The sequence below is a fragment of the Hippopotamus amphibius genome, chromosome 3 (assembly GCF_030028045.1).
Source record: "Hippopotamus amphibius kiboko isolate mHipAmp2 chromosome 3, mHipAmp2.hap2, whole genome shotgun sequence".
NCBI lineage: Eukaryota > Metazoa > Chordata > Mammalia > Artiodactyla > Hippopotamidae > Hippopotamus > Hippopotamus amphibius.
Window position 1 is genome coordinate 174133023 of NC_080188.1, and position 18041 is coordinate 174151063.

Here is an 18041-nt window from a genome sequence, read left to right on the forward strand (position 1 = left end):
TCCCCTTTCCCTTCCCTTAGCTCTATTAGCTCAGTTTTCATTAGCTCAGTTTTATTTTACAGTGGAGGAGACTGAAATTCAGAGAGGTTTGGTAACTTGTCCAGGATGGCATCGTTGGGAAGTGTTAGAGCTTTGAACTCAAGTGTTTCTGACTACAATGACTGTGTTTATTCCACTCTGCCACTTGAGCTCGCTGTATAGCATAGTTTGCATGTTTTGTTAATTTAATGTTAGGGATACAGATTTAGGCCCATTTCATGCCGATGACCAATTACTAGTATGTCCCAAAATAGAGAAGTAAATTCTCTGGAGCTGCTTTTTTTTTTGCAAGAGAGGCTGAAAAACCTCTCTTAGGTGATCAAGGGGCTTAGAATTGAATATAAACTATAGCTTCTCACTTTAACAAGGATGAAATTCCAGATTGGAAGTAGAATTGTTTGATATCCTAAACTCAAACAAGATAAGAAAAGAATTAGCAGATAGAAAACTCATGATTCCTTACATCTTGAGAAAGTTTTACCATACAGTTGAACTTCACAGTAATGATGCTAATTTATCTGGAAAGATTTCACATCTAATCACAGTAATTGCTCCAGGGACTCAGAACAGGAAAGTGGGAGACACTCACTTTTCCTCTCTTTCTTTGTACTGTTTGGATTTTTACCACACATGTATTCTACCTCTTCAAGTAAACCATTTTTTTATTTTAAGAGACAAGTTATCATAGCAGTCCCTGAAGAATGGTGCATTATTGTCCCCATTTTTAAATCCAGAAATCTTGCCAAACTCTTATCAATTTTAATTATGCATTTCTACATTTTCTTGGATTTTTTTATGTACACAATAACATGATCCACAAATAATGAAAGTCTAATCTACCTTTCCAATTTTGGTACCTTGATACATTTTATTCATTTTGACTTATTCCAATGGCCAGGAGCTTTAGTGTAATATTGAATAGAAGTGTTGCTATCTGGCATTCTTATCTTCTTACTCACCAAAGGGAAAACTTTTGAGTATGTCACTATTATATGTGATTTCTGCTTTAGGATTTTTGTAGATACCCTCACAAGGAAGTTTCATTTGTCAGCTCATTTAAGATTTATTATCATAAATGAATGCTAAAGTATATTATTGCTTTCTTTTGTACCTATTGAAGATGATATATTTTTCTTTGAAATATTGATGAAATAGGTACCATTTTTTTTCTAATGTTAAACCAATCTTACATTGCTGGAATAAGCCCAACTTGCACAAGATGTATTATCCTTATACATTGTTAAAATTGACTTGCTGCTATTTTGTTTAGGATTTTTTCCATCTATTTTCATGAATAACATTGGCCTGTAATTTTTCTTTCTTGCATTGTCCTTGTCAAATTTTGATTTTATAGTTACATTAGCTTCATAAAGCAAGTTAAGAAGTGCTTCTTTCTTTTCTTTCCTGTGGAAAAATTTGTATAAGATTGGAATTACTCCATTCTTGACTATTTGATTGAACTCGTAGGTAAAATCATATAAGCCTGAGGTAGAAAAAAATTTTGACAATTGATTTTTTTTTTTAAATGCCTGTAGGATGATTCATGTTTTCTATTTCTTCTTGATCAATTTTTATTGGAATTTTTCCACTTGGTTTAAATATTTGCTCTGTTAATATAAAATCTTTTATTTCTATTTTTCTACAAAATTATTATTCTCATTCTGAGAGAAGGAGAAGTCAGTTTAACATAATGCTTAACATTTGGAAAAAGAAAGTAAATAAAGCAAAGGAGAAAATTCTGATTTTGTTTAATCGGCATTTATTTCTTCAGGTTAAAAAAAGTTTTTTATCATCATGAGTACCAAGGCTTACACATAAAACCATCCTTGTATTATGGGAGTGCCTGGTCCATGAGCATGGTATATCTGTCAGTTTATTTAGGTGTTCTTTAATATCTCTCAGTGTTGTTTTGTAATTTTCGGCATGTAGGTCTTATATTTTAGGTTTGTCTCTAAGCAGTTTGTATTTTGATATTATTATAAGTGGTATTTTTTTAAAAATTTCATTTGCTAAGTATTCATTGCTAGTTTGTAGAAATACATTGATTTTGATATAATGACCTTGTATCTGACAATGCTACTAGGTCAGTATTAGTTCTAGCAGCTGTTTTGAAGATTTTTAAAGATTTTCTACATAGGTAGCCATGTCATTTACAAATAAAGACAATTTTACTTCATTTCTGATCTATGTTCTTTTTCTTTCTTTTCTTTGACTATTGCACTGAGTAGGACCTCTAATACAGTGTTAGATAGAAGTGGTGAAAGCAAGCATCCTCCCCTTGCTCCCAGTCTGAGAAAGTTCAACATTTCATCATTAAGTATGATGTTAGCTGGAAGTTGTTTATAGGTATACCTTATCGCCTTGAGGAAATTCCTTTCTATTCTTAGTTTCCTGAGAGTTTTTATTATGAATATGTGTTGAATTATGAATATGTCAAATGCATTTTCCATGTCAATTGTAATTTTCTATTCTGTTAAAAAATGTTAATTACATTCATTGTCTAAAGGAAAATGTTAAACCAACTAGAGTATCTGGATAGAAACCACTCAGGCATGATGTATTGTTCTTTTTCTATATGGCTGAATTCTGTTTACTGAGATTTCATTAAGGATTTTTACATCTGTTTATAAAGGTAATTGGTCTGTAATTTTTTTGCTTTGACTCATAATCTGAATTTGGAAGTGTTCCTTCCTCCTCTATTTTCTGACTTCTTCTTTCATTTTGGGGAATTGCATCTTTCAGAGAATTTATTTATTTCACTGTATGTCAATTTTATTGGCATAAAGTTGTTTCTATTTATTCTCTATCTTTTTTAACATCTATAGGATGTCTGGTGAGAGCCCCTCATTCCTGATATCGTTACCTTACATTTTCTGTCTCTTTTTGTAGAGATTTATCAATTTTATTTCAAGAACTAGCTTTTGACTTTAATAATTTTTACCTATTTTTGTCTTTTTATTTTATTGGTTACTGCTTTTTATTACTACCATATTTATATTTGTGTGTAATTTGCTTTTTCTCTAGCTTCTTAAGTTAAGCTGCAAGTTATTACATAATTAATGTTAAACTTTCTGCTTTACTAATATAGGCATTGACATTTAATTTTCTAGGCACTTTTGTAGCTGTATTACACAAGTTTTAATATATTGTGTTTTCAATATCTTTTAGTTAATATTGTTTCTCATTTTCTTGTGATTTCTTTTTTGAGCCCTGAGTTACCTAAGAATGTGTTTTTAAATCTCCAGATATTTGGAGATTTGTTGTAGGTATCTCTTGTTATCAATTTCTACTTTAGGTATGTTTGATCAGAGATTACACTTGTATTGTTTCATTCTTTTAAATGTACTGAGATTTGTTTAATGGTCTGGCACATAGTCTGTTTTGGTAAATAGTTTACAGGCACTTGAAATGAACGCATGTTTTTGCCATTAAAGATTTTATGTAAATATTAATTTGTTCAATTTGTTTCTGATGGTATTATTCAAGTCTTTTATATCTTTCTTGATTTTCTATCTACTTATTCTTTGAATTATTGACAGAAGAGTGTCGAAATCTGCAAACACAATTCAGTTTTGTCATTTTTTGTGTGTATCTTGAAGCTCTATTTTAGATATATACGCATTCAGGATTTTTTAAAATTATTTAATTATAAAATGTTACTCTTATTCCTGATTATATTCCTTGTCCTGGACCACAGCAGCAAAAGCACCAAGTCCTAACCACTGGACCACCAGGGAATTCCCAGAGATCTACTTTTTCTGATATTACTAGAGCCATCCCAGCTTTCTTATGATCAGTGTTTGCATAGTACATCTTTTTCTCTTTTTCAAAATATCTTTTTTTTAACTTAAAGTGTGTTTCTTATAGACAGCATAGACTTGCTCTTGCTCTTTTATCAAGTCTTATCATCTCTGCCTTTTAATTGTAGTATTTATACCATCTACATTTACTTGTCATTCTAGTTGGACATTTGTCTACCATCTTGCTATTTGTTGTCTATTTCTCCTGTCTGTTCTTTGTCCCCATATTCCTCATTTTCTTTTTTTTAATTGAGTATTTTATAATTCATTTTATCTCCTTTAATAGCTTATTATCTATAGTGTTTCTTTTACCCTTCTAGTGGTTTCTCTAAGGTTTATAAGTCATTTTTTAACTTATCACAATCTGTTATCAGATTATACCACTTTATATTATGTAAGAACCTTCTAGTGTACTTCTATATTCCCCTTCTATCCTATGTACTTTTTTTTTTTTTTTTTTTTTTTTTTATTTTATTTTTTTGGGGGGTACACCAGGTTCAAACAACTGTTTTTATACACATATCCCCATATTCCCTCCCTTCCTTGACGCCCCCCCCTCGATTCCCCCCCACCCTCCCTGCCCCAGTCCTCTAAGGCATCTTCCATCCTCGAGTTGGACTCCCTTTGTTATACAACAACTTCCCACTGACTATTTTACAGTTGGTAGTATATATATGTCTGTACTACTCTCCCGCTTCTTCTCAGTTTCCCCTTCACCCCCCGCCCCCTATCCTATGTACTTTTGCTGTCATATATGTTACTTCCGTTTATGTTATAATAACATAATACATTGTTGTTATTTATGCTTTAAATAGGCAATTATCTGTGAATAATATTAAAAAATAAGTAAGCAAACATCTTTTATATTTACCCATATATTGATCATTTCTAACACTTCATCATTTTGTTTAAATCTGAGTTTTCATGTGTTATAAGAATTTCTTTTAACAGTTCTCACAGTGCATATCTGCTGCTATCTCAGCTTCAGTTTGTCTCAGAATGCCTTTATTTTTAAACAGTATTTCTAGGTTGACAGGTATTTTCTTTCATCATCTTAAAAAGACATATCATATTGGCTTGCATTGCTTCTGATGACAAATTGGTCACCTTGTTCCTCTGTATCTAATTGTTGACCTAAAACAAATTGCCAGTTATTTCTCTAGCAAAAATGGGTTTATTCAGGATCATCAAAGAATTGCAGTTCAAAATTTGCAACTCTGGTGAGTCATGTGCAAGTCCCCAGCAAAATGGAGAGGAGAACTCTTTTATAGAAGGGAAAAAGAAGTTGTGGGGGCTATAGTAAACAAAGAGTCCTTGTCTTTTTATTGGCTGAGTTGTAACTGTCTCTCATTGGCTGAGCTCTTGCCAGGCAAGAAGGAGGAGTCTTTATTCTTCCTCCTGGGCTCTGCTCTTGTCATAGGATGTGAAAGCTGCCCCTTCTGGTATCCCACCTATATTTTAATTGAGGTTTCTGTTTAAGTTTTTTACATTTCCCCCTTTTGATCAAGATCTTTTCTCTGAAAACGTTACTGGTCATGAGTCAGGCTTTCCAGTTTTAGTAGCTTTTTCCCCTTAACGCCAGGAAAGACTGTTCCTGGTTGTAGTGCTTTACATCAGAGGGAAAGTGCAGAGATTGGAAACCTATTGAGGTCACATTTGAGTAACAAAGAGAGATAAGAGGGAGACCTCTCAGGCACTTTAGATAATAAAGACCATATACTATCAAGATCATAGACGTTGGAGATCATCTGAAGTGTTATGTCATCATCAAAGGTTGTGCAGACAAATTTCCAACAGACCTGGTCCAGCTGTCATCTTCTTCAGTTCTGGGAAATCTTTACTTTCAGGTCACCAGATGATGTACAGGTCTAGTTAGGGTTTGGTACTTTTTTTTGGTGTGTCATGAATCAAGAGTCTGTTCCCTGGAGTTTGGAAACACAGGGGTTGTTTAGCAGTACCTGATAGGGGCCTTTCCAACAAGATTAAAGAGAGTCTTTCTGGAAGGTATCTTTTGCAATAGGTGAAATCTCTGTGTTGCAAAGTGTGATGCTTAAGGTCTTCATCTTTTGAAAAAGATTGCTGTGAAAAGATATGAAGTTCAAGAGGAGTTCCCCAGGTAGGGATAATCTTTCCCAAGAGCACTTTAGCCACAAAAGAGGCAGTAGTCTGTCTACAAGAAAAGGCTTCAGCCCAGTGTGAAAACATACAGACCATGACTAAAACATTTATATCCACAAGACAAAGAAAGTTTTATGAAATCCACTTGCCAGACCTTGAATGGTCCATTAAATAGTCTGAAATGTATAGGAGCAGTATGAACAGGCTTCCCTGGGTTGTATTTTAGACAAGTGGGATAAGTGAGGTAGGCACTTTTTGCAGCCTTGTTAATGCTTTTCCTACCAATATCGATTCATGAATGCTATTGTTTTATCAGTAAGTCAGTAGTTTAATGCATGTACAGTGGTTTGGAGTAGGAATTTTAGAGTCTCCAGTAGGACTGGATTGTTACTTGGTCCAAGCCAGAGGTTTCTGTTTTTATTAAACCAATAACTGTTCAATTTCCAATCATGTTTTTCCTTTTCTAAGGTCAGTTGTTGGGCTTCTCTAGCCAGTTTTTCTAAGTTATCATTTGGAGAAATGTCCCTTTGGACCATGACAGGGTTTCACTGCTCTTGGTTCCTTTAGAGACAGCATACTTCATGTGGTTAAAGGGGATCCCACAATGATTTTTTTTTTTTTTTTGGTAGCCATAATGGCTATAGGGCAAATCAGTTATCCACATGCCACAGGGTCCAGTTGCTGCCTATAATAATACCCTCTGGGTTGATGATGGTCCCTGTGTTACGGGGCGAGTACCCCAAGGACATTTCCTTCCTTTTCATTAACAAAAAGGAAAAAGGGAATCTGATAATTGGGATGCCCAAGGGTAGGTAGGTTCATCAAACTCTCTTTTAAGGCCTTAAAGGCTATGTCAGCTGGTTTTTCCCATAAAGTTGGTTCAGGTTTGTTGTAGATGTTGAGTAAAACATATAGAGCTTTGGCCATAAAAGAGAAGTTCGAAATCCAACTTTGGCAGTAACCAACTAGACTGAGTTTGGGGTTTTGTTAAACTTAGGACGCCATGAAACCTCTGGTTCTAGGTGTAGCCCTTGTTCTAATATTAGATACCCTAAATACTGAATCTTTGTTTGGGCAAACTGCAATTTTTCCTTGGCAGCCTTATGTCCCTTTAAGGCTAAAAGCTTTTGCAAGTGAATGCTGTCTTGCGCGGAAGTCTCGAGAAGGAGAGTAAAGAAGCAAATCATCCGTATATTGCAACAAAGTAGAACCTCTAGGGAACTTTATGTCATCCAGATCAGCCTTCAGGGTTTGTGAGAAGTAAGGACATTCAGTAAAACCTTGAGCAAAATTTACTGCCCAGGTGAGTTGTTTTTCTTCCCAAGTAAAGGCAAAACGGTATTGGATAGCTTCATCAACTGGAATACTGAAGAATGCACTGCATAAATCTGTTACAGTAAAGAATTTGCTTCCTGTGGGAATGGTTGTTAGTAATGTATGAGAGTTAGGAACAACAGAGTGTGAAGGGATGACAATATTGTTTATCACTCAAAAGTCCTAGACAAAACCCCACCCTCTGCCCTTAGGTTTTCTCACCAGTAAAATGGGAGTATTACAGAAACCAGTACAAGGGATAATGAGACCTTGAGGCTTGTAATCTATTAGGGGTTTTATGCCTTAAAGAGCTTCTTTACTTATAAGATATTGGTTAATTTGAGGAAGAGGTTTTAAGGAATCTGTTTGAATCTTGATGGGAGGTGCACTGTGAATTTTGCCAATATTAGTTAGAGATTTTGCCCATAAGGAGGGTGGTAGCTGATTCAATAGTGACAGATGATCAGTGTTTCTAAAATCAGCTCTAGTACCATCAGAAATGGAACAAATAAAAGATGTCACAGTCATTTGGTTTTTATAAAAGTAAATTTAGGGATTCCAAAAGTTCCCTATAATGGCCATTGATGTTCTAAATTGTCTTTAGTTAGGTTGGTCCATTTAGTTAAAAATGTGCATGAAGGAAGACCTTGGTTTTTAAACATAAAATTGACCAGAGTCCCCTAGGGGTGGGGGGCACCCTCAAAATATTTAGGTAACTGGGATCCCATTTCTCAGACGTTTTTCTCTAGAATAAAAGAATAATTTTCAAACAGCCTAAACATCTCAAATAGGTCAAATAGCCTGCAGACTTAATACCAGCCAGTCCTAAGGGAGCAGTCTTGTACAGAAGGAGCCAGGTGAAGACTGCACAGCTTTAATGAAACAGCCTAATTCTGAAGGAGGCAGGCAGAAAGCTTAACAGTACAGTTCCACTAGAAAAGCCCAATCCGGGAGGAGTCAGGCCAAAGGCTTAACTGGTACAGTTCTAATGAAACACTCCCTGTTCCAAAAGGAATGTGCTGAAGGCTCACACAGTTTCATTCAGAACAGCCTGCTTTCAGTAATCAGGCCAAAGTAACAAATGAGTACTTACCTACAGAACAAGGACTTAACCAGAAAGGATGAAGCCTTAAAATAGATCCTGAATAAAATCTTGTGAGCTTCAAAACCACAAAGAGGGTGGAAGTTCAAATCCAGGAGAAAGACTTACCCTCAAACCCCAAGGTCTGCAAGAAAAGCAGTCAGAGACAATGGGTTCAGTGTGGGTACTACACCTGTTTGCTCACCAGCCTTGGAGTCATTGGTGGGGGGGGGGGGGGGGTCTTGTCTGGATCCCCATATGGGCCACTGAAATGTTGACCTGAAACAAATAGACTGCCAGTTATTTCTCCAGCAGAAGTGGGTTTATTCAGGATCACAGAATTGCAATTTAGGGTCTACAGTCATGGCAAGCCACCTACAAGTTCCCCGTAAAAATGGAGAAGAGAACTCTTTTATAGAGGGGTAAAGGAAGTTGGGGGAGGTATAGTAAGCAAAGAGTCCATGACTTTTTCTTATCTGGGTTGTAACTGTCTCTCATTGGCTGAGCTCTTGCCAGGCAAGAAGAGGGAGTGTTTCTTTCTGCCAGGCTCTGCTGTCTGATCTCCCTACGTAATGTGTCCTCTTTACCTCTGGCAGTTTTCAAGATTTTCTCTTTTTTACTCATGTTTAGTATTTATGATGTAATATCTTAATGTGGTGTTGTGCTTTTTTCCACTTGATTGTGGGTTTACAGTTTTCACATTTGGAAAAATTTTAGTCTTCTGTCTTCATATACCATTTCTGCCCCTTCTACTTTGTTTGGGATTCCAGTTACACATTTACTAGATTGTACATTGTCCTACTCTTCACTCAAATACTAATCTTTTTTTTCTTTCTTTCTTCCCAATCTTTTCTCCTTCTGCTTCAGTATGGAATTTGTTTCTGTGTTGTCACATTTATTGATGTTTTATTCTTCACTGTTTTATCTACTGTTATGCCCATCCAATTAATTTTCATTTCAGATACCATAGTTTTCAGGTGGAGAAATTTCATTTGGTTTTTACTTAGGTCTTCTGTTACTTTTCTCATTGAGTTCATTGTTTAAATGTTTGAATATAATTATACTTGCTTTCAAAGTCCTCATTTCCTACTTTTATTATCTTGGTCATTGCTAGATCTGTTTATATTCATTGAATTTTTTCCTTATTATAGGTCATGCTTGTTGCCTTTTGAATGCTACACATTATGAGTGCTTTATTGCTGAATGTCTAGATTTTGTTGAATTTTTTTAAGAATATTGAAGTTTGTTTTGACAGAAAATTAAGTTTTTGGAGATAAATTTGATTCATTTGACACTTGTTTTTAAACTTTTATTAGGATGACTCTAAAGTAGCAGTTAGCAAAACTTTTTCTTAAAGGACCACATTGCAAATATTTTAGGCTTTGCAGGCCATATGGTTTCTGTTGCAGCTCCTCAATTCTGCTACTGTAGCACAAGAGCAGCTATAGACAGTATGTACCCTCCATCCTCGGTATTCACAGAGATTGATTCCAGGACCCCTGACAAGTAGCAAAATCTGTGGATGCTCCAGTGTTTTATATAAAATGGCATAGTATTTACATATAACCTAGCACATACTCCTGTATACTTTTGTCATCTCTATTTATAATACCTAATACAATGTAAATGCTATGTAAATAGTTATAAATAAAATGTAAACAGTTGCCAGCAAATGGCAAGTTCAAGTTTTGCATTTTGGAACTGTCTAGATTGTTTTTTTCCAAAGATTTTTGATCCACTGTTGGCTAAACCTGCAGATGTGGAACGAGAGCCAACTGTAAACTAATGACCATGCTGGGTTCTACTAAAACTGAAATACAAAATACAGGCAAGTGGACTGGATTTGGTCCATAGAATCAGTATGCTGGCCCCTGGTCTAGAGGAACATTTGCTTCAAGCCTAGTTTAGCCCTGCTGTTAAGGCATGACCCTTCTGGGAACTCTGCTAAATGCCCTGAATGTTCATTGAGGGCACTGAATGTTCTCTTTGCTCAGACATCTCCTAACCCTGTGTGAACTCTGGCATTTGATAGTGTTATAGATTCTCAGTAGTTGTACTTTCCCTGTTCATTGTTATTTGCCTGGCTTTGTGTAGTTTCACCCTATGAACACACAGTTTATTATTCTGATGTATAATCAAGGGGACCCCAGTACAGATTCCTGGAATTCTACCTTTAAGTGGCTTTCTCTTCTGTGGTACTTTGTCCTACAATTCCAGCTGCCCTGCAGATACCCTGTGCTTACAACCTCTGTCTCTTCAACTTAGTCTGCTGTGGTCTGCTTAGATTGCTCTGTGCTGTAGTTGGATTCCCCTTCCTTGCTATGTGGTCCAGAAATTGCCTCCAGGCAGAGAGCCAGGGTGATTATAGGACTGACCTTTTTTGTTTCTCCCCTTGTAATGATTACAGTCCAGTACTGCCTGTTGTCCGGTGCTGTCTGACGTATTTTGTTCAGTTTTCTAGCTGTTTAAGGTAAGAGAGCAAATCCATTCCATGTATTCTATCACAGCCAGAAATAGAAGTTTTTTAAATTACATATTTATGTATCTAGTGAAATTACTTCACTTTTAGAGTCAGCTATCTATCTCTAGGAATAAATCCTCCAATTGCAAATTAAGTGAATAATTGTTAATTCTCAGCTTGTTCAGGATTTTAATGCAGTAGCTATAGTGGCACTTTTATAGGCAAGCTGGCAAAGAGGAAACTGCTCCAGTGGATGCTAGTTTTGTTTTAGTGTAAGTTTGCATAGTATCTCCAGCTTTATAAGCAAGTTGGTGTGTGTTATGTATGTGTCTTCTACTTTTATAAAAGACTTGCTGCTAATTTTTCCATTGTCTTTTCTTAATCTCTCTAAAGAAGAAAATAGTAGGTGCATTATTATCTTAACCTTGAGGAGGGCTTTTCAGCAAAACTGCCACCAGTTTCCAAGAAAGAGGGAGGAAATAATGAGAATTACTGGCTGGCATTTTTATTTTCTTTAGCAAGTAAAAACAACCCGTTGAACCAGAACTTATTTACATTAGGGCTCTGGCAGGCTACAGCTACAGCTAAGAATTACTAGTCATTCAAAATGCAAACAAGAATTACTCAAAAACCTACAGTAATAACCTTGTACTTATCACTTCTGTACCTCTGTGCTGAAGTAAAATACCTGATTTATTTTTCCGTTGCATGTAAAAATTCATTTATCTTAAGCTAATATCTAGCCATGTGAAAGACAGTTTAATCCTAAGTCCCTTTTTAATAAGTTCATGGTCTTTGGAGGGAGGGACATACTGAGAAGTAAAGCTATTATTTTTCTTTCATTGTTTGTTAATTTGAATAGTTGTGAGTGTTTCTAAAAGTTCTTAGGACACTCTGTCATCTGTATGTTAGTCCTAAAAGACAGTTCCAACTAGCCAATCACCTTCTGTGTTGGCTTATTTGTAAATGAGATATTTATCTGTCCTCATAGGAAAAGGTGTTTAGAGTTAACTCTCTGGTAGCACCTAATATGGCCACCTCTTAATGCCATAATAATCCTCAGGTTGTAAAAAGACATCATTTAATCATGTTGGGTTATCAGATGCCTTCCTTCTTGGGTTTACTGTAGTAATTGTACAGACTTCAGACCGCTCTTACGTGGTGATCTAACTAGATTTTTTAATTTATATTGAGCATACTCTTTCATACTGTATGATAATATACCACGGTTTTCAAATGTTCTTCGACTAGGAATTAAAAATTTATGTAATTCATAATCTCTACAACTGGGAGAAGTGGATTCCCCCTTACCCTCAAGGTGAATCTTTATCTCCACCAGGTTTTTCTGCCTTTTTCTGTATTAAAAGGTAACTAGAACCAAAATGGCAGAAAGAGAGAGAGCTTTGGCCTATAAATTTTTCATAATCCTGACATTATGTGTTCCCAGAGCAGAAGGAGCAGTTCATGGTGACTGCAGCATCTAATGATGGTAATTGCTTTCTTGGAGACAGGAACCTTTCCTCAAACAGAAACTAGATTGATCTGTTTGTAGCTTCATTTCTGGATGATGTTCACAGAAGAAACGTTTCTGGGTTCTCTGGTGGCAGTTGTGATGTAACACAGCTTGTTTAAAGTTCTTGCTTGAAAGAACTCCACATTACACCTCAGTGCCTTTTTTTGTTGTTTTCAAAGGCAGACATAGAAATTCCACCTCTGGTGCAGCTCAGAGTGAGTTATTATATTCCCTAAGGATATCTCAAACTCATGCCAACCGCTTTCTGAACTCAGCTGACCAAAAGAGTAGATAAATAAGGCGCATTTGGGAATACCCCTTATTCCACCCCCACCCCCCACCTCGCCCAATATGGAAGTATTAATTCTGTGTACATTCAGTCCCAGTGATAGCCATAATTCCTGAAAGTGGATATTGAAACTAATTCTAATAGTGAATGCTATATTACCTGTGTTACTATTTTCAAGAATACATGTGCTGATTTCAGGGAAAAGCTCAGCTAGGAAAATATCAGTGTAGGAGAGGAAAACGTTTTCCCAGACCCTCTTAGGATCCTTGGTTGGGTCTGAAAATTATGCTGACAGAGACAATTAACAGGAGAAAAGCATACAGGTTTACTTAGTATGTTTTACATGACATGGGAGCCTTCATAAGAAAATGAAGACCCAAGAAAATAGACTTGTGTATTTTCTGCTGTGTTTGTGAAGAGTTGGTAGTCATGTAGCAATGTGATGGGGTAAGGAGTATGAGGTAGTTGCACTCAGGAATAGTAAGCTGCAGGAAGCTTGGCATGGCCTGTTCATTTGGATTCTTCTTAGCATTCCTTTGTTGTTGGAGATAAGGATGCTCCTTTACTCTGGTTATAGGAAGGCACCTCCCACGTGAGAGTTTTATGACCTGTTTTAGGGGAAAAGAGTGAGGGGTTGGGGGGGGGGGTCAGAGTGACCTTCCTGCTACTGCCATTTTCTCAAACTCCTTTGGTTTGAAATATTCAGTATGTCAAGGTGCCATATTGGGGGATTGTATGTTCCATACTCTATCATCAGTAATTCCCATGCCCACCTCCAGAAAAAACATATCTTTGTTCCTTCTTGATACAACTGACCATTGATACTATCACCACTGACTGCATGCAAGGAATATTCTGATCCCCCAAATTTGGGGGTGAATGTAAGACATTATTTATTTCCTCTTACATAGGTAGCAACAAGGTGAGCATTTTTCAAAAGCAACTTTACTAGGAATCAAAGAGAAATTTAAAAGATAGAAATGTAGAGGTTTATAGAGCACAAATGCCTTGTATCAAAGAAACTAAGGTTTTAACTCAGATTGGCTGAAATAACTTTCCCAGAATACAGATCAAGAGCTTTCTTTCCTCTCTGCATCACTTTCTGATGAAACCCTGTAGGGTATTCAGATCCCATCCTTCAGTGAAGTTTGACCACTTTATCTGTTTCTGAAAGCTATTATTTGGACTTGGTCTTCCCATCAGCCATATGGCCTCTGTGGCAGTTTTGAGTCTGTTTTACCTCCTTCTGGCCGCCTGCTCTGAAAAACAAAAAGACTTGTGTACACTCCCAAGCTCAGAGCCTGTTAGACTCTGTTTCCAATGAAAGGCATGTCCTAGCTCTTCCTACTCAATGAGTTTCTCTCTGGTAAACTCAGTCTTGTCTGTTTCTTTTTCCACCCTTTCTACTTTCTAGAGAAATAGTTTTTTTCTTAAGGCTTAGAATATTAAATATATATATATATATATATGTTACCACATGCATTCTATTTCAAGTAATCACCAAGGTTGTTAAAAATGCATATAGTAAGTGATATAGCCTTCTTTCTCCCAGATGAATATTCACATTCTGTTTTATTTTGTTTTCCTAAACCAAATAGCTATCCATAGAGATTTATGCCAATTACTGGTGTCTTATGGGAGAAAGTGAATGAAGGGGGAGTTTTCTGTGGGAAGGGTTATGTACTTTGTTTTTTTCAAGTTATTCTTATTTGTGTTTTATTTCAGTCTTTGTTTCTCTTCGCTTTCCTTCTAGTGGCAATCTGTTTCTCTTTTTTCTTTACATTTGAAAGTTTCTTACTCTGCTTCCAACTTTATTTTTTTATTGAAACTTAATCCTCAAAATATTGGATTTTGTGTTTGTAATTCACAGTTAAAAGCATGTTAAAGTTGATTTTCTAGTTTATTGGTTTCTTAAGGTGAAGCAAAGAAAGAAGGATGAAGATGAAATTATTCTTGTGGACTGCCCTCCAGGCATCCTTCTCTGTACTCTAAAAGTTCTTGTTCTTTTCTAGGAGTCCAATGTGCTGATTGCTGCTAACAGTCAGGGTACAATTAAGGTAAGCTATTTTATAAATCTCCATTTTTAGGCTATAAAAGACTATAAGTATAACATGGAAATATAGAGTTGTACTAAGCCTTAGAGAGCATGCCAAATCATGGGTCTCTGTCTGCTTGGAAATGGCTCTGATTGAAGGGGGAAAGAATAGGTAGCTTGCAACTATGGAGAAGATGATAGTACTTGTTAGAGGTTATACAAATGCTGAAGGGTTAGAAAGGCGGTCAGAATGAGAAAAAAGATAAAGACTACTAAGCATTCACTGTGGGCCAAGCACTGCTCAGCTTCTGTTATGCCAGTACAGCTACTCCACAGGGTATTCAGGGACAGGATCCAAGATACAGCAGCAGATGCTTAGACATTCACCAAATTTTAAAATATCTTACTCTTATTTTACTCTTCTCTTCCTCGTGTTTCTCATCCTTCTCTTCCATGACAAAGAGAATTTTCCTCAGTTGCTAGGGGAAGAGAAGGTATTCTGGTGTTCTGTTGAAAATTGATTGATCATGTGATCATGCTGTTGATGTAATCTGAAAACTTTAATGTCTCTTCACTCACAGTCTCATTCCCAAATTCATATATATGAGGGTGAGTCAAAAATCACCCACACTCCAGTTATATTAAAACTTCTGTTGGCTGCAATGTCTTATCAGCACTTTCCGTTCAAGGCTACTATCTCCCCAGTCACTGCTCTGCAGGTGTGAATGAGTTACATCAGTTCATTTGTAACTGCGGTGTGAGCAAAAATGGATGCCCCACTTGTGATTTGCACAAAAGAAGAGCAATGTGTAGTGACTCTTTTTTTGTGTTCTGAGGGTATACCTGGTGCCATTATTTTTCGAAGACTTTGGCACAGTATGGAGAAAGTGTTTTGTCGCGAAGAAGTGGGTATGAATGGATAGAAAAGTTCAAGGAAGGTCGCACAACTGTTAGCCATCAAGAAGGAGCTGTGTGCCCGTCCACGTGAAGAGCTGGAGACAGCGGTGCATTTGTGGCTCGCAGCTCAGCCTAAAACATTTTTTAATGAGGGAATATGAAAGCTTGTTGACAGATGGACAAAGTGTATTGAAAAGCAAGGAGATTATGTCAAAAAATGATGTATTTGTCTTTTCTAAAAGTTAATTAAAGTAAGTTCTACAGCCAGAGTGTGGATAATTTTTGACTTACCCTCATAGTTTTCCACATACTCTTCTTTGTGGTTAGGAGTTCTAGGAAGTAAAACTTTTATCTAGTTATACCATTGGATATTCAGCACCAGGGCACAATACATTGGATAAATAAATTGAGCTAAGCAGTGAGCTTTTAAACAAAACACCATTTTGGAGGAGGTTTTTAGTACATGGGTTTGATTAGCACTTATTCTGTGGGTACCAGTTCTTTCCATATGTTCTCTACTGATACAGAAGTATCAGGATGTATTTTTTTAATAATATGTATCTATTCCCCTGCCAATTAGCACTAATTTTGCCATGGCTTCCTTCCACTCATTCTGAGTGGAGAATGACCCAGCAACCAAGAGAGGAAATCCAAGCCTCACACATTGTCCAATGGAGATGAAATGAGCAAACTCAAAGCAGAACTGCACCATTAGCTGGTCCAGTTAATTTACATGGTATACTTCTTTTTATGCAGCTAGTTTCTCTGTTTGGAAAGCCTCATTAGAGAGCCATGGACAGAAGCCAGTGCTATGTTCTGAAAGCCTCAAGCAAGATGGTAGAAGATTTTGGAATCTCTGTTTTAAGTGACTCTCTACGATCTCTAGTCTTTCTGTACTTTATTCTCATGGCAAGGCATGTATTGAAAAAGCTGTGCTTCATGCTTCAGCAAGTTTGGTCTTTGAAGCAGTGGAGATTGCTAATGCATCTACAGAAAGCTCAAAGCTACATAAATACTTATAGAATCTCAGTGACAAATCTAAGATTTTTGTTCAAAAGTGTCGACTTTTTGTGTAAAATAGTCTGCTTGCGAAGTGTAAAGACAAAAAGTATTATGAAAGCACAGGCATAAGTCAAGCCTTAGCATGGCAGGAGATAAGTTGCTCCTTTAATTCTTTGCCACCCAGAATTACAGCCTCCATCTAACATAATCCTTTTTGACAGTGCTCATAATTGTCCTCGTGTTGGATGTCCTTTCTCAGCCATTTTTTCTACTCTTTTTATAACTGCTCATTGCTTCTTATTTTTACTTTTAGCAATATCACAACTTTTTTGTATGATAAGGTACTATTTTAACGCTAATAGCTAACAAAATATCTTGACACCAAGATGATTGACTAGAAAATAAATGAAACAGTAGGAGAAGAAAAGATTTTAGGTCCTGTATACCTTGATCACTATAAAATGCTTATCAATGCAAGAAATAAATAGATTAAAATTCTACACAGCAGTACTTAAAATTTTTCTTATGAATGTGGAAAGATATCAACATAATATTCCAAAGGTGTTATACTCATGCTGTGCATCAGCCAGTTCATTTATCTGCATGTTTCATGTAGTTTATCTTGAAGGTGCCTTAGTTAACTGTGGAGATAACTAATCTGAAAGAGTTCACGCAGCTGTTGAATTGAAAGTAAGAATGAACTAATGTCTAACCTCTTCAAATTCTTTGGCATTTTAGCAGTTGGGAAAAGGTTACCTGATTTGGTTCTTCATTTACAATACAATAAAGACTGATTATACTCTTTCTATGTTTTAAAACTATTTTATTATACTGATTCTTTTTTCTCCCTATTAGGTGCTAGAGTTGGTATGAAGGGATTATTCAAGTTGAATTATACTTGATCCTGCTGAAATACATCTGCAGCTGACAATAAGAGAAGACAGAAACTGTCATGTGATGTCTCTCCCCAAAGTCATCATGGGTTTTGGATTTGTTTTGAGTATTTTTTCTTTTCCTTTTTTTTCTCCTTTATGATCTTTGGGACATTGGGAATACCCAGTGAGCTCTCCACCATCAATGTAACTCTATGGACTTTGCTGCTGTTGGTGGTATGGTTATCTAATTTTTGTGATAGGGAAACAAATTCTTTTGAATAAAATAAATAACAAAAGATAATAAAAGTTTATTGAGCCACAGCTGAGCTGGGAAACCTTTTGTCAAATGTGGCAAGAGATAATTTTATCTTTTCAAGAAGCAGCACACATGAACTATAGTATAATATACTGATGAATAATTTGTAAGGTCCATATTTTCCCACCTCTTTGGAATTATGCATATCAACATAAATATATAGTATATGGATTCTTTTCAGTGAATTTAAATATTTACATTAGGTAGGAAGATTAATTGCTTTATGAAGTTCTCTCTTCATTCTCTGACCAGATTTATATTGTCAGCAACTACCATATTCCTCAGTCCCTCTGGATCTGGC

General features: G+C 36.2%; 1 protein-coding gene across 5 annotated transcripts in view; it reads left to right on the forward strand.

Moving 5' to 3' along the window:
• COP1 (COP1 E3 ubiquitin ligase) overlaps positions 1–17720 on the forward strand; it is a 238793-nt gene extending 221073 nt beyond the window's left edge. For all 5 annotated transcript variants that reach the window (XM_057729123.1, XM_057729128.1, XM_057729125.1 and 2 more), the window contains 2 exons: positions 14628–14672; positions 17405–17720. In XM_057729123.1, the coding sequence (XP_057585106.1) occupies positions 14628–14672; positions 17405–17422 (63 nt within the window). In that variant the 3' untranslated portion in view covers positions 17423–17720. The remainder of the gene's footprint in view (positions 1–14627; positions 14673–17404) is intronic.
• Positions 17721–18041: the final 321 nt, after the last annotated feature.